Source organism: Oryzias latipes, chromosome 5 (assembly GCF_002234675.1).
Source record: "Oryzias latipes chromosome 5, ASM223467v1".
Classification (NCBI taxonomy): domain Eukaryota; kingdom Metazoa; phylum Chordata; class Actinopteri; order Beloniformes; family Adrianichthyidae; genus Oryzias; species Oryzias latipes.
Window position 1 is genome coordinate 17,832,535 of NC_019863.2, and position 15,528 is coordinate 17,848,062.

At 40.7% G+C, this 15,528-nt stretch overlaps 2 protein-coding genes across 3 annotated transcripts; both read right to left on the reverse strand.

The window, feature by feature from the left end:
- Positions 1 to 208: 208 nt before the first annotated feature.
- On the reverse strand, positions 209 to 6,252 carry LOC101175232 (myogenesis-regulating glycosidase). The gene is made up of 3 exons (XM_004068979.3): positions 6,124 to 6,252; positions 3,926 to 4,304; positions 209 to 3,810 (listed from the first exon to the last, which is right to left on the reverse strand). The coding sequence occupies exons 2-3, from the start codon at positions 4,186 to 4,188 to the stop codon at positions 2,016 to 2,018; spliced, it is 2,058 nt and encodes a 685-aa protein (XP_004069027.1). The 5' UTR covers positions 4,189 to 4,304; positions 6,124 to 6,252; the 3' UTR covers positions 209 to 2,015.
- An 835-nt stretch (positions 6,253 to 7,087) lies between these two features.
- On the reverse strand, positions 7,088 to 15,417 carry LOC101170423 (nicalin-1-like). 2 transcript variants are annotated; one of them, XR_002290251.2, is made up of 17 exons: positions 15,207 to 15,417; positions 14,964 to 15,121; positions 14,638 to 14,828; positions 12,875 to 13,019; positions 12,674 to 12,771; positions 12,477 to 12,554; positions 12,263 to 12,366; positions 12,063 to 12,151; positions 11,292 to 11,431; positions 11,032 to 11,210; positions 10,853 to 10,940; positions 10,723 to 10,761; positions 10,059 to 10,509; positions 8,734 to 9,969; positions 8,048 to 8,334; positions 7,703 to 7,958; positions 7,088 to 7,631 (listed from the first exon to the last, which is right to left on the reverse strand). XR_002290251.2 is itself a non-coding variant. In XM_004068880.4 (16 exons), the coding sequence occupies exons 2-16, from the start codon at positions 15,097 to 15,099 to the stop codon at positions 9,913 to 9,915; spliced, it is 1,650 nt and encodes a 549-aa protein (XP_004068928.1). In that variant the 5' UTR covers positions 15,100 to 15,121; positions 15,207 to 15,413; the 3' UTR covers positions 9,553 to 9,912. The 2 variants fall into 2 exon arrangements, 1 of the variants encoding a protein (XP_004068928.1); XM_004068880.4 differs by lacking the exons at positions 7,088 to 7,631; positions 7,703 to 7,958; positions 8,048 to 8,334 and having other exon boundaries at positions 9,553 to 9,969; positions 10,059 to 10,137; positions 10,208 to 10,261; positions 10,337 to 10,509; positions 15,207 to 15,413.
- Positions 15,418 to 15,528: the final 111 nt, after the last annotated feature.

The following is a 15,528-nucleotide window of genomic DNA, read 5'->3' on the forward strand; positions in this document are numbered from 1 at the left end:
GGCAGCTGGCCGACATAAATTTCACATCCATCGATCAATTTTACAGCCATATACTTTTGTTGGCGATAAAAAGTAAGTTTGGAGTTTCTGAACCTTTGTGAGGATAATGAAGAGTCTTGCTTTCCAATGTTAGTCCATGAAGCAAACGTACCACCTTAATGAGCTTACTGTCAACCTTGAAGATTTTTAATAAATGTTAAGAAAGGGATACTTCATCTTTATTTATTGCATTTATTGAAAATAGCATCAACATTTGACAAAACCTGTCTGTCGCATGCAAACATAGCGCACACACACTGAAACATACTGAGTGGCAAGGACCAAAATAAGAGAAACCTTCCGTTCAGGGAGCAGTCCATCTGAGTTGCCGTAAAGCAGTAAAGCACCTCACAGAAATAGCTTCTTCCCTCATCCAAAATGCTGAGCTGAACTGTTATTAATAGATAGGGATGTTGTGTTGATCTGATGTCATGGGCACAAATAAATGAGGTCCGAGGGACAAATTGAAGTGCAACTATGAGGCTGCATAATTGGTTAAAATAAAATAAATTTGAAAAAACGTACATTAAGTAGACAATAAGTGGAATTTTTCCCATCCAATTGGAAAATCAGAATTCCTCTCAACTTCTATAATCAATTTTAAAAAAAAATCTAACAAAAGAGGGGCATCATTGGGGAAATTTCCCTTTGGTGTAAAAACAAAGCCTATCCTGGCATTATGTGTCACAAATTCATGCTCCCTGTATTTCCCTCGTGTGTATTCATTTGAAATTAAATTTTAAAAAAACACCAGAAAAGATGAACACTGGCAAAGACTAAGATCTTTTTGACTGACATCCGATGCTGTGGTAATGGTACAGGAAGTGGCATTACCTTCAGCTTCCTTTTTTAGGTGATTACTTTCAGCTTTTGAATTATTTCAACGAGATTAATAAAAAGACACTGTGGCACTGCATGTTAAATAGCAGACAAAAATGTAAGAATTCAAATAAATAAACCAACATTCCAAATGAAGCTTCATTTACACCCTAAGAAAGCATTTGAAAAAAAGAAAATTAAACAGAGAAGCTTGCATTTTTTTAAATGTTGCAGTCACTTTATAAGACATTATAGTACTACTAACATTTGGCTGCATTCAAAGGCATTAATAAAAATGAAAACCAGACCCTACTAGACTTTCAAACACGCCAATGTCTGAGGAAGAAGTTACCTGAGCAAAAATGGCAAATATTAATTATCCGCAAGCATTAGTGCAGATATGTGAGCCATGTATTATCAAGAACGGAGGAGTAGAATGGTCTAGAAAGATGTTGTGTAGACCAGAATCTGTCATTTGGCTACAGCTACCTTTGCTGTTAAGACTCACAAGATATATAAAAACGTAATGGTTATTCCCTTTTTCCCTACAGCTTTAAATGCATACAGCTTAAAGAAGCACAAACAAAACTGTTGCTTGCTTGGCAGGATTCCTCCTATTGTAAAGCACATTCCCAGAAATCTGCTGTCACAGACATCTTCTGTTAAACTACAACGACCCAGAGGGGCCAGCACTTGTTAATGTTTCAAATATGACAGTCATGCTGCCTAACAACAAGAGAGCGGTCTGTTGGCTTTTTAAAGCCTCTGCCTTATCGCTTCATGCTACAGATCTTCAACTCTCTACCTTTTATCATTACCCTACAGTGAATAAATATGGACAGTTTTGATTTTTCATTAACAGAGAATTTGATAGCAATGTCTTAACATGCAAAATGTTGAAGAGTTTGCAGCATTCGCGAGTCTTAATTAAGTAGAAAAAAATAATAATAATGATGATAAGGCAGGATTTTATGCATATTTGTCACATTTGTGGATTTAAGTTGTTACAAAACCTTTCTTTGAGTAAAAAAGTATATCATGCTAATCAAAACTCTTTTTCTAACAGAACTTCGTTCACATTTTTCTGCTGATATGAAAAGGGAGGCTTGTCTTGAAGACTAATTGCATTCTAAGACAATTAGTTGTTTTTTTTCTCATTACTTCACCCAAACAAAGTATGCTATTTCATCTAGGTCTACCGGGTAGTCGGTAAGATGCAGTGGCTTCTCGATATTAAACCTTTCCCCCTTGTAGCTTTTCCAGTGGCCAGCAGGGAGGTAGATGTCACGCTCTTGCTTTCCGGGCTCTAGAACTGGAGCTACCATAAGATCGTCCCCAATCAGAAACTGGGAGTCGATTTTGTATGCCGTCTCGTCGCTTGTAGCAATCCACCAAAGCGGACGTACAATTGGGTCCCCTGTGTGCAGGACCTCACTTGCCAGCTCGAGAACCCGAGGTGCTACAATACTTTCGTGGAGAGCTGTGTACTTTTGGGCAATTTCAACAACTTCATGGTCATATTCCCAAGGTGGGATAGAGAACTGCATGGACGGCATAAAGGCTGACAGCTCCAACCAACGAATATAGAGTTCTCGATCAGGTAATGCACGGATTCCACTTGTATGGTTCAGATATCCATTTCCTCCGATCATGTCTGGTAGGATGAACTGATATCCCAGAATGCTGATGGTTAGCACAGTGGGAATAAGAGATTTGAGACCAAGTTCATAGCCCCATACAGAATCTCTGTCAATTGGTCTGAAGAAGCAGGATATGTTCTGTGACTGGTAACCGCTGCGGAGCTCTGCTCTATCATTGTAAGGAATAGCCATTTCAGTGTAACGTCGAGTAAAGAAGCTGGGGTCCCGAATGGGAATTTTAGTACTAAATTTCCAAGGTAGGTAGTTTGTCTCCCCTGCGTCAAATTTAAAAGAGGAAACTCCGTACTTTGTACGCAGTGAACGTAGTTGAGAAGCAAACCAATCACGGGCTTCTGGGTTTGTAAAGTCCAAAATGCCACCAATGCCATTCCACCAACGTACCAAAGCTGGCAGTCGACCTGTAGGTTCTCGGACGAAGAAGCCCTTTTCTACACAGGTGTGGAAGTTTTCTGACTCATAGTTAACAAAAGGGTGAATCCAGAGTGAGACCAGAAATCGATATGATTCTAGTTTACTGAACATGGCTGAGGCGTTTGGGAACTTGACAGGGTCAAACTCATAATCTCCATAGTGTCTTGTGTAGCGGTCGTCTAATTCAAGGTGACTACAGTTGAAGTTATATTTGCTGATATTGGCAGCATACATCAATAGTTTCTCTTGGTCAATATCATTTTTATGCAAAGCCCAAGTTGACCATATAGGATGTCTAAACATGTCTACAGCAGGTACCTTGTAGGGTTTGTTGAAGTATCGGCGAACCATGTACTTGTGTATGGATGTCACATCTGAGCCAACACAAACTCGATAGCTTAGTTCGGCGACTGGTGCCTCGCCTGGATTTGGCTTGAAGGAACTGTCATTGTATCGTGCCTGGAAGTACATGGTCTTCTCCGTGTCATTCCAACCTAGATGGAACGGAACAGAATTGTTGATCTTGATGGCCGTGGCGTTGGACGAAAGCCAGTAACTCTCCAAAATTCCTCCAAATTCATTACGGTTCGAGTAGATGTCATTTGTAACAAAGGGTTTGGGAGCCTGCTGGCCAGAAATAGAAATAGGCCAATGTTGATTGGCTGTCACTGCACCTCCATACCAATGTCCAAACTCATAAGTCATGGCGTGCTCAACAGGAATGTCTGGAACCAGTTCTTCCCAGCGTACACGGTAACACTGCACTGGATCCTTTGGTCGCACAGTTATAATGAAGAAGTTAAGTTTTCGGTCAGTGGTTCGGTCACAACTGAGGACCTCTCCGTCTTTAGAGCAAGAGTCCAAATCAAGGGTCCCAGATCTGTTGAGATTTGAAAGGCAATTGATTTATTTGTATTTTTATTGACACAATCCCTACAAGCAAACCCAAGTACATCCCATTGCAACCACTTAACCATAGTGCAAAAAGTACCAACCTGAAATCCATCTTGAAAACAATGGAGCCTCCTTGGTTGCGAATAATATATCCATCTTTATTCAGATCCAGCAGCTGTGTTTTTAATAGCTCAGCTTTACGTAGAGAGGCGATGTAGTAGCACCAGGCCGTTACAGCTGCTATTACCAGAATCAAACCGATTACTCCAGCCCCAACTAAGGACCTAGTGTCCTTGGTGTGCTTCTGCTTGGGGATGACATCAGTAATTGTTCCCCCTGCTCCTCCTGGTACCACCTGATACATAACTTGTGCTGCTCAGAGGGAAAGTCCCTGCAGTGACGTTCTTCAGATCATTAAAATGTCTAGCAGGTTCTCCTAGTACTGGGTTCTGGTGCTGTCCTGACCTCTGTTCTGCTTCCCTGTCATGGAAAAAAGACAACAAACATTTAAATTCAGATATTAAATTTTGTTTTTCACAGTTTATATTATTATTAAAACAACATGTATTTCTGATTTTTGTATTTGTAGTGTACAAACATGTGATAAAACATCTGAGTATGCAACCAGTGTATGAAGAATTCAGGAAAAATAAAAGCACATTCTATATACCCATGTTGTTCTATTATTTTAGACCTTCCTTACGTCATTTGTGCAGTATCTACCACACTATAAAAGCAAATATTGTTGTTTTGAAGGTTTTACGTAGTCAGATCCTAAACGTCCAAGATGTTTTTGAGGTTTTAGGAAAACAAATCAAAGTGGATGTTTTCAACAGTAACCTCAAAAACTACATTTACAACTACAAACTACTCATTTGTATGTAAGGCAGTAGACAAAACAGAAAAGGGGATTTCAGCCTTAAACCTCTGCCAGTGCTTAAGGGGGAAAGGAAAGAATGCTAAACGTTGTGCTCCATCAAGACCAACGAACCAAACTGGACACGGCCAGGATGGCTGTGCTCAACTGTGACTACTGTACTAACAAACTCAAGCAATACAGAGAAGAGAGTCCCCCAAACTCTACACAGAAATGAATCCCCCAACCAGAGAATGAAGAAGCAGACGTGCTTGGGAGTAAATACCAGCTTCCTTCCTAAAGTGTGAACCCGTTGATCGCAGTAAATTTGATAGTTCAGCATGAGCAGTTCAATTCCCCTCACCAAACCTCTTTGCAGACCAGTCCTGACTATAGCTAAGCCCCAGCAAGGATCCATTATTACAACGCTGGCTGGTGTTTGGCTATTTGATGGACTCATTTTGAATGGATTTAGTATAGATTCTGTTCAGCATCCAAGACAATAATGTAAGAACCCAGTTCATTTATAAAAAAAGAAACCATTGATTCCTTAATGATCAACATCAGCTGCTGCTGTGATGAAGAGGCTAATTATCTCAAGAAAAAACTAGTGTAACAAGAAAAAGTTACAGATACAGATTCAGTAAACCAAGCAAATTAGATTATGAGTAACTGGGGAAAAAAATTCAGGGGCATTAACAGAAACCCGCAACCTCTATTCAACTTCTGAGGTGGTTTCAAAACAGCCCACATGCTGACCACACAGAACAATGAATGACCAAAACAAGTCAGCAAGCCTGCAGTTTCCTTTAGGGTGACTGTTCCTTCATGATGATGAAGACATCGGAATAACAGACTTTCAAGTCAAGCAAAACATTTGCAATCAAATTTGCAATGAAAGCAACAAAATTAAACCATTTTAAAATGAACTAGATCGTTTGTTTTTGTCTTGGCAACATCTTTATTCAGGACTGTACTGATGGGTTCAAATTAGCTGATTTGTCTTTTTTTTATCGTCTGATCTTAAATAAACATCAAAGTGCTGATCTGTGGTCTCGTGCTCCTTCTCCAGGCTGCAGCGTGTTCCAGCTCGCGAATGTCAGTCAGGTCGTGCAGTCTAATAAATCCAGAAGAAGGAAAACCAATGATAAACTAGAAGCGCAGAAAAAAATGGAGACAGAAACTTTTACTAATTTTTAACATTCTTTCTAAACAACCACGCACATATGCAGCAATGTATAAATGCGTCGGCTACACTGACTGTTTTCGGAGAACGACGTGAGAAACCCAAGTTTGTTGACTTGAGGCTGGTGCGAAAAAACACAACACGGAGGGGGGGGGGGGGGCAACATGGGGTCCGCGAGCCTCTATGATTACTGTCTCTGCAAATGCAGTTTTCCAAACAGGAGTCAGATTTAATAAAAGCACACAAAGTTTGCTCACCGGTCAGCGCGGCTTTCCAAAGAAGTACAAAGTGTTTCTTGTGAGTCTCCCACTCTTCGCAAAGAAGAAAACCCCCCCGGAGGGAAATCAAAGCGCTGGTTGGTGCGCCTCCGCCTAACACACGCCTCCGCGAGACGGGAAATGTAGTCTTTGGTTAGAAAAAATTAGTGCGCCTCACTTGGTGCATGATCAAAAACATATTTAAATAAAAGGGAAATAAATCAATCAATCTAAATACAGTACAGAATTTTTAACAATAAACAAACATATAAATAAATAAATAGTTAATGATGGCAGTGAAGTTATAAAACTAGATTTTAAAAAACAGTGTGACTGGAACTTAATAACACAAGAAAGTTGTGATTAAGGGCAAATATATGTTTTTATTTTGTGAATATATTCAAAAATTTTGTTCTGCCCCAACTTTGACAAGAATGACTTATTTTACATGTAATTTGTGGAAAATAGCTTCAATGAAGAAACTTGGGGGAATAAATTTGGGGTCCTTTTAGTCCAAAGAAGATCCATTAGAGACATATGTTAGCAGAGACAGCAACTTAGAAACTGATAAACACAAAAGTGATAAATCCTTTTCAAAAGATCACGAGAAAACAGTATGAGGTTGGACACAAGCCTTAAAGGCCTGAAACCACATCAGAATATTTTTACACTATCATATACAACTCTATATTTTTTCACACAACAAATCAGTTTGAAACAGTGTGACTTTTTCAAAATAATTTTTAATAGTAATTGAAAGGCTGCAAAATGTATAGGCCTATAACAAAACAAAACAAAAAAGAGAACTCAAAAATTTTGATTTTCTTTTCTCGTCAGTTTTGTCATTCAACCTTTGTGCTATACTATGACCCCACCCTTACATTGACATGTTCTCCCTAGCATGACAAAGGTGGATAAAGGTAAAGAGGATTTCATGTTATCCATGTATACCAGTGAAGATCACAAATCATTGAAGAAAAAAGGTTCAGCCCAGTGTCCTGTGGGGTCTAGATGACCCAACTCCCAATGTTAAAGTGCTAGGATAGCACAAGGGTTAAAGCACACAATGTTTTCATGATGGGAATTTATATGGAGTAATTATCACTCCAGACATAGCTCATAGTTGTAGTTTTCAAACAGTCTTGCTCATCCAAAGAAGAAGAAAATGAAGAGGAGTTATCTCTCATTTTCAAAGAAGTTGTATTGTACTGTAGTACTAGTAGTTTAAAACTCAGACTCAGCACACCAAGGCTTTTCTTCTTGATTATTTAGTTAAAACTAAATGAAAGTTTTTGCAGATTAACAACTAAAAAAGTTTTTGACATTAGCATTGAGGCTCCTAACACAGTAGCTCCACAATCAGCGCAGTAAAAGCTCATCAGTCTCTCATTCTGATGGGAATGCCGCTCTAGTGGCTCTAATAAAGGCTTTCGGACACAAACTCTGGGTGGATGCTGTAGTATCCAACTTGGTACGGCCTCACAACATGGAAGCAGCTGTTGCAACCACTGTTGAGAAACCACAGTGTTAAAACACAGTTCTATATATTTTTTAAGTCAAAGGGGTGTAACATGAGCACCTGTAATCCAAGGTGCCGTTAGAGCAACACTTGCGTTGCGCTCGTTGAAAACAGCGAGAGGCTGCAGGAAGGTAGCTGGTTTGGGGCCTTGTCTGAATCTGAGATCCTGCTTTTTGCCTGTGGAAATCAATACATTTATTTTTGATAAGACTTGCAGAAGCCCACGTGGTTTCTCAGCTGTGAGGCCTCGAGAAAAGTTCAAAGGTTGTTTGCTTGCCTGAGCTCCAGTGCTGAATTCCTCAGATTATCATTTGTCCTGCAATGACAATCCATTCAAATAAGTGTGTGATTGCAGTCATCTTTAAGTTAAAAGCTGATGCGATTTGCCATTATGTTTGTGATTACCTCAAAATCGATTTAAACTGGATTTCAGCCGGAGGCTCCTTGGGGTGTCGAGTCCGCAATCTCCCACTAGAGGGCGCATCTTGTGCACGATTTTCATTGACTGAGGGCAGGCTTTGGAGTTTGCCTGCATTCTCTGGGTTTGACAGGGTTTCATCGGTACGGTTAAGCAATGATGAATGTGTCACAGGAGGGAAGAGGGGCCGGCTGGGGTCTGCAGAGGTCAGTGGGTGTACCAGTGAACGGGCCTGCCTGTAGTTTGACTGGAGAGGGTGAGGAAACAAGAAGTCCTGGGGAGGTAAAAAGTGAAAAAAAGACCAAAAGATGCCCTGAGAAAACCAGATATCATTTACAGTGACTTGATTTTGATTAAAACCGCGGATTTTCCAATGGAAACAGAGGGGATTTGTTTTTCAGTTTCACATTTTAACATGTGAAACTGTGCACTAAACAAAAACTAAGTAAATTTGGGATTTATTTGTTTTAATGTGCATATATTTTGTCTCTAAAAAGGCAAAAAAATTAGAAAAAAAAGAATATTGCAGTTATTCCTTGTTATTTGGGTAAATATAGACTACTTGACTTCAAATGATGACAAAATAATACCTACTTTTCTTTGAGACCAATGCAAAATCCTTGAATGTGTAAAATGTTTGCACCGCGGGGATGCAGAGAGCCTTGCATCTTACCGGCCTGGGCTGGGGATTGTTCCTGCGGTGGGCCGAGGTGGGTCGAAGCTCTGCTCTCTTCACCCTGCCAGGAGGGCGGAACTGTTCTCTGTAGATAGAGACGTAAAGCTCCGGAGCCATCATCACCGACCGTCCAACCGTTTGTCCACAGCTCGCCTCGAATCCGCCACACAGCATCCTTCACCTCCCTGTCACCTGTAAGCTCCACCCCCCTAATCTCCATCTGTGTTCCTCCTGTTTTGACCTCCTTTTTCCACCAAATCTCTTGAATATTTTTATTTTAGTTGATAAAAAACAATTTTTTCCATTTATTTTAAAAGCATTTTACATTCTTTTTATGAACAGCTATAAACAAAAAAGGTTACTGGAGTTACTGCATGAAATAAGCTTTCTGTTTGAGCTGTTGCTGTTGTGGTAGTGGTGATGAATGTGGTGTGTTGGGGCAGGCTGAAGCATCCCTGCTGAAGCAGAACAACTCGGTGTGCCACCTGAGCACCCAGCCACTAATCCCCCTGGCTCCTAGCCCCCTGCAGAGACGCACATACCAGATTAGAATCCTTGACCTTCCCCTTCTGCAAGGGGCCTCTGACAAAAGGCTGCCCTCATCTAAAACACTGAAGTGCCGTTGGCTCACTTGAAAGAGTCATAGCGGGTGGGACATCCCAGAGAAGAAAAGATACACTTTAAAATCCAACGTCAGCACCTTTCTGTGTTGAGTGTCAGCATGCCCCGTGAGCATTAATAATTCACCCAGCACTGTAGGGTGCCATTGTGTCTACAGCGCTCCCACTGAGTTATCTGTGACAGTGAGTGGCTGTTCATCCACTGCAGTGGTTGGAAAGCTGTATAAATCAGACAAAGACAGGTCATGTGGTCATGGTGTCATGGAAACATCTCAAATCAGATCCAAGTTCATTTTTATGTAAAAGTTTCAGTCACAAATTCTTTATTTCTTTTTTTTTTAAATTAGACAAACGAAGTTTCAAGCCTGGTTGTATTAAATGAGAAGTACAAACATTGGTACAGTCATATGTAATTCAAAGAGAAAGCTTGCTTCCCGAGATGGGCATTCATTTACTGTTACTTTTTCTGAACGGTTTACAGTTCTTGGTGGTTTGCTTTTATGTGCTGCAGATCCGTCTTTAAAGATTTTGTCCTTGTCTCCATGGATTTAAGCTTTTACTGGTGCTTGGATTTCACTGAAGCTTTCAATTTGATGTAGAGATAACCAAAATTCTGCCAAAAAAAAACCAACAACAACAAATGATGTCATTATATTTTGAATGATTTGTAGGGGAATAATATCAAAGATTGTAATGACAGACCTGGATTGAATAGTAAACAATCCCCAAATACGCTGTGATGCATCCACCCAGGAACAGATCAAAAGCTGCCGGCTTCACCCTGAAAGAAAAATCCTGGAGACTCTGGGAATTCTCCACTGGCACAGAAATATAGAAGCTCCAATAATTACCTGTACATCACAATCGGTTGGTTCATTTGATCAAAGAAGCTGACATCAGGGTCCCTGCATGAAAAAATCCCAGTCATCCTCATTCTGTTTTCTGTCAGTTTTTAGGAGCATTTTGGTCTTCGTGTTCACCTTCTGTCCTGTCGAAAAGTGTGTCTGTGGACCTGCTGTAGGTAACGTTTGAACTCGTGCTCCAGCGAGTTCACCATCAAAATTTGACTTTGCTCCTTGTCCAGCAGCTGGGTGGCCCGAGGGACCGACGTCAGGAAGGACATCAAACTGGACAAACGGCTGTCCTGGAAGTCCTGCGATGAGAACAAGAACGAGAAGGAGATAAATGCCCTTAAATGGTTTCTCACTAAAATATATGCTTAGATTAGCATCTGGTTGACTGAAATGTCCGTTTTAAAAATTCCCAAGATTTCTTTTAGTTGGGTCATTGAACACGCAAGCAGAGTGTAATGTGTTAAATCGACCACCAGAGGGCAGCACACTGTCCACCTAAAGCTGGAACTCACCAGCTGGCCTTTAAAAACCTGCACATCCTTTGGTGAACCCTGAAGGCAAAGAAATATCAAAATCATTGGAAACGGGACAGTTATATCTTCCTGTGTGCAGATTTTTATTGTGTTTTCTTGACTTGTTTACCTTGTCGGTGAGATTGTACATAAACCGCGCCAGTGTTTCTGCAATGATGAGGCCGTTTCGCTTGAGTTTCCTGAAATCCACCTGTGACCTGAGAGGTGATGTTCACATCAACAGTTGTAGATCATCTTTTTTTGTTTGTTTTTTAACCATAAATGCTCCAAACAGGATTCTTAGCCTACATTGTGTCAAGTATAGAGCCTCGGAGCGCAGATTTGGGATCTTCCAGGTGAGACAGGGTAAAGCCCGGGATCCTTCGGAGGCTATAGCGCTCATGCTCCCAGGCAATTGTGGACTCAACAAGATTTATCTTCTTGTGAACCAATCCCACCTTCACCCAGGAAAATCTAGAAGAAACCACCTAAATGGGAAAACAAACAAGCAGAAGGACATGAGACCATTTAAACTGACAGGTCCATATTTGTTCTGTCAAACTAATTACCTCCTCCAGCTGTTGAATGAAAGAGTGCACAGGAGTGTCAGGCTTTGGAGGACGGGACACATGCACAAAGAGCTCATCACTCTTACCCAGGGTATCCAAACACACAACGAACGCCACATTGTCATGAAGCAGGCTTGACTCTGCAGGAGACATTGCAGTCTTTATTTAACCCTATATAACCATTCATATCATATTCAATACACACATTTCTCATTAGCATGATCAAAAATTTCCTTAAAAACCCATTGTATATAACTGTCCATGTTTTCCATCATTTCTGCTCATTTCAAAACATCTGCCTTCATGGAATCTCAAAAGCGCTTTTGGCGGGAAATAGTTTTGCCCATTTTCAAAACTTTATAAAGAAAATATCATATCTATTGTTATTCTTTTTTGTAATATCTACTGGCTGTATTGAAAGAATGCAAAAAGGTTGTTGTTTTTATTAAGTCTTTATTATACATTTACACCATGTACAAAATGTGCCAATTAAATTTGAAACAGTGGCTAAATAGGATTGTGTTTTCCTGAATACTCATGCCAATATTTTTGCATCATTTATGAGCAAAAACCAACAAATCACCCAATTCGTGCTGTCTATTTTGCATAGCAAATAATAGCACAATTTCTTTTCGTGGATTTCAACAAAGGGTTTAAAAAACATCTTAATTCCCTATAATTTGAGTTTTCCTGTCAATTCTTTGATGTAGTGGACTTTTTAGTGGGTTAATCACATTAGTCTTTGCAGCTTGTGGAAAGTTGAAAACCCACCGGCATGATCTAGGTTCTCTTCAATCCATCTCTTGGTGCCAAGGAAGTTGTATTTTCCTCCTCCGGTCAAGGAAAACATCAAATTGTATCTGAAACAACAGTTTGGAGTGACGATTGGTGTCTTATTTGGTTATTAAGGTAACAACCTAACAGATGATGACCCTCATCTTTGTATTTCATTATGTCTAGCATGTACTCACTGCGGTCTGGTACTGGAGCTGCTGTAAAGTTTCTGAAAAAGCCGTGCGAGCTCCAGCAAAATGGTAACGCTGCTGCCATTAGAGTCTGCCCCAAATGACAACCACTGTTTTACACACAAACACAGCCGTACATCAGAGCCACCTCAGCTTAAAGGCTTCACAATCGTTCACCAGACTTGAAATTTTAACACAAGAGTTTCAGCATTTGACTCACTGGAGCCAGCCCGTAAGAGTCGTAGTAGGCAGTGATGACAATGGTGGGCGCATCTTCTCCTGCTCCAGGGAGAACACCCTGAAAAATGGGTCAAACAATGCTGCCGAAATCAGAATCCCTTAAAAGCCGACTATTGTGTCCAAAACTAATACACTTCTAGATTTTCTACATGAAGAAGCTATCAGCTTCAGACTTACCTCCAGCGTGACTATAGCATTGTCAGTGATGGCTTTGATGGGGGCATTGTTGCTCACTAAAATCTGAAAGGCTGTAGCTGTGACTATACTTCGAAGGACTGCCAACAAAGAGAAGGCACATATGCATCAAAACTTTGTTTTTTAGTTCACTTTCTGAATGCAGTTGTATGGAAAATGACCTGATACATTTCTAAATTTTACCTCGAACAAATATGGATGAGGTCCTGGCGGCTGCAGCCTGCTTGACCTCTTCATACATGTAGAGCAGCTGTTCGTCTTCAGGTGCGACATACACAGGAATCAGGGTCTCTTTCTGCAAAGCTACACTCTCACTCATCATGAAAGTCTGAGAAAACAGAAATAGCCGTCAATGAACTACTTCAACCCCCTCATCTTCAAGAATTCTTCATATTTTGTTGACTGACAAAGAAATGACTTTAAAGTCTCACTCCATTCATATTTTGATCTGTTGTAATAGCTTTTCCCGTGGTCTTTTAGCCAAAACCAAAAAACTGTCTGGAGCTCATTAAAAATGTGCCTCTGAGTTGTGGCACGGAGTGAGCCCACCTCCATTTCCCATCATCCCTTTGTTTACACTCTCTCCCACTAGCTTAAAGCCCCTCACAACCCCAACCAAACCATTACCGGTGCAGCAAAAATGGCGAGCAGCAGTGGAGCTATCCAGCTGTACAGTTTTGAGTTAGATGCCAGCTCGGATGAGAAAGATAGAGATACATGGATCTATTTGTCTGTAAGTGGATGCATCAGAGCGGAGCAGAGCATAGAGTTTGAGGCCCGCTGATTGTACGTAACAACTACAAGCTTTTACAAACTGTCTTTTTTTTTTTCTCCTGATTTATCACAATTTCAATAAAGAAATACTCAGAAATGCTATTGTAATCTTAATTTTCTTCATAAATGTCCTTCAACGTAAGAAAGGTGCTACAAGAACATGTAAAAAAAAAATGAAAAACACAATTTTCATCTGAATGGGTGTTTCAGCTTTTCTAGAATTCTGCTGTCTGAGTTCTCACCAAGACCAGGAGGAGAGGAGGGTCACACCCCCCCTGATTGTGAGGTCCCTGCTTTGGCTCCCCATATTCTATAGGACTGATTTTAAGATACTTACATTCATTTTTAAATGTTTTAAAGGCCCGAAAAGTCTTCATTCAAGTTTCGTTCTGAAGTGTTTTCCACCATCTTGGAAAGAATTTCTGCAAATCAGGAAGTGTCTTCATTGCATCAGTTGCTTCAGACAGAAGCTCCACTGAACTTTGGCTTACACAGTGGTGTTCTCTGTGTCACATCAATAACACAACAGTATGTCTAGAGTCGTCTCCGTTCTGCTCAAAACCAAAGAAGCAAACCACAGAAGTTTGTGGATTGTACTTTTGCAGAGCAATGACACAAAACCGGAACTTTTCAACAATGTGGAGGAGGAAACATAATGATGCATGTGCCGAGAAGATCCAGCCTCCAGGGAAACGTGGCAGTGCTGACTCAGTGATGAATCAGTACATCTTGGGACAAAACGTCCAAAATCCTGTGATAAAAGCTGAAGCTTGGACATTACTGGACAACTATTTCAAACATATCAGTGCTTGGTTTCAGAGGAGAATCCGCAGGTTCTTCAAGTGACAATCAGGTCCAGTGCTTAAAATTGAGCCAAATCCTGACAGGAAAAGGTCTGATTGTTTTTGATTTTTTTGTATTTGAAATGGTTTATTTCAAGCAATTATTGCTAAGCAATTGTGCTGATTATAAACACATTTGTGATTGCAGAGGTGATTGAATGTGTGATTGCCAGATTATTTCACAAATATCCAACACAAATTTCTATCATTTTAGTTGCATTCTTAAACCATTTTTTCTCAGTGTATTGCAATTAGCTAAAAACCTGCAGATTTGGCCAAAGAATCTGATTTGAAAGATCAGCCGAATAGGTGACTCATCAGTTTTTTTACCTGTACGGTACTGTGAGGAACGCTTGAGATATTTTTGGGCAGCAGGATCAGCACGGCGGCAGCATTTTGTCCCTGGGCTTCTAGATATTTTTCTGCAGAAAAGTCTTCCACCTTCATGATGATACAGCGGCGAGTCAGTGAAGGTTCATCTGCTGAACGGGCCTCGGCAACAACTATAGCGCCACGGCAACCTCGTGAGAGAACAACCAATGGAAGATTTTTACACAAAAAACTCAAGAATCATTCCAATAAACCTTCAAATTTGGAAATTCTGTCAGAAAGTTAAAAAGGTTTTGGAGTGCTTGCATCCACATGGTGGATCTCACCATGCTTCTGTTGTCCTAAATTGTACTGTTGCATCCTGAAGGCGGTGAACTCATAGGAGGAAACAGCTGGAAGAGCAGAGCCGTGTAGATGCTGCACACTGAGCACCAGCAGAACAACAACGCTCCTCAGCAACATCTCGTCTTGTTTGGATCACAAGCTGGAAGGGATGGTCAGTTGTAGGAGCTTATGAAGCTTCATCCAGGTGGAAGTTTTACAAAAGGATGAAACTCCTCAGTCCTTACCAGTCTTCCTGCGGTCTCCTGTCATGAGCCTTTGTTTCTCCGTCCTCCTCAGATACACCGGTTCTTTGGTGTGGACTAATGTTAACGCTTTGGATTCAAGGCATCTGGGTAAGCCACCATTCACCATCTGCTCCCGAAGGATCAACTCAGGGCTAATCACAAGTGCCCCAACCCCCCACACTCACTGCTCCTCTAATACTCACGTATGCATCTTTAGTCCTAAAGGGAAAAATGTCAGGTAGCGTTCAGTCACCTTTGGTATTCAGAATTCCTCCTAACAAGATCAGAAGATACGCTGCAGTGTAAAACCTTCTTCTCCAAA

What these genes read in the sequence shown, in the direction of transcription:
- LOC101170423 (XM_004068880.4), bottom strand. Translation starts at nt 15,099, where the DNA reads ATGTTGCTGAGGAGCGTTGTTGTTCTGCTGGTGCTCAGTGTGCAGCAT. An exon ending in TTCCTCACAGTACCGTACAG is followed by an intron (nt 13,020 to 14,637) that starts GTAAAAAAACTG and finishes CTGTTTTCTCAG; the next exon opens with ACTTTCATGATGAGTGAGAG. An exon ending in ATGCTATAGTCACGCTGGAG is followed by an intron (nt 12,555 to 12,673) that starts GTAAGTCTGAAG and finishes CCCATTTTTCAG; the next exon opens with GGTGTTCTCCCTGGAGCAGG.
- LOC101175232 (XM_004068979.3), bottom strand. Translation starts at nt 4,188, where the DNA reads ATGTATCAGGTGGTACCAGGAGGAGCAGGGGGAACAATTACTGATGTC. An exon ending in GTTTTCAAGATGGATTTCAG is followed by an intron (nt 3,811 to 3,925) that starts GTTGGTACTTTT and finishes AAATCTCAACAG; the next exon opens with ATCTGGGACCCTTGATTTGG.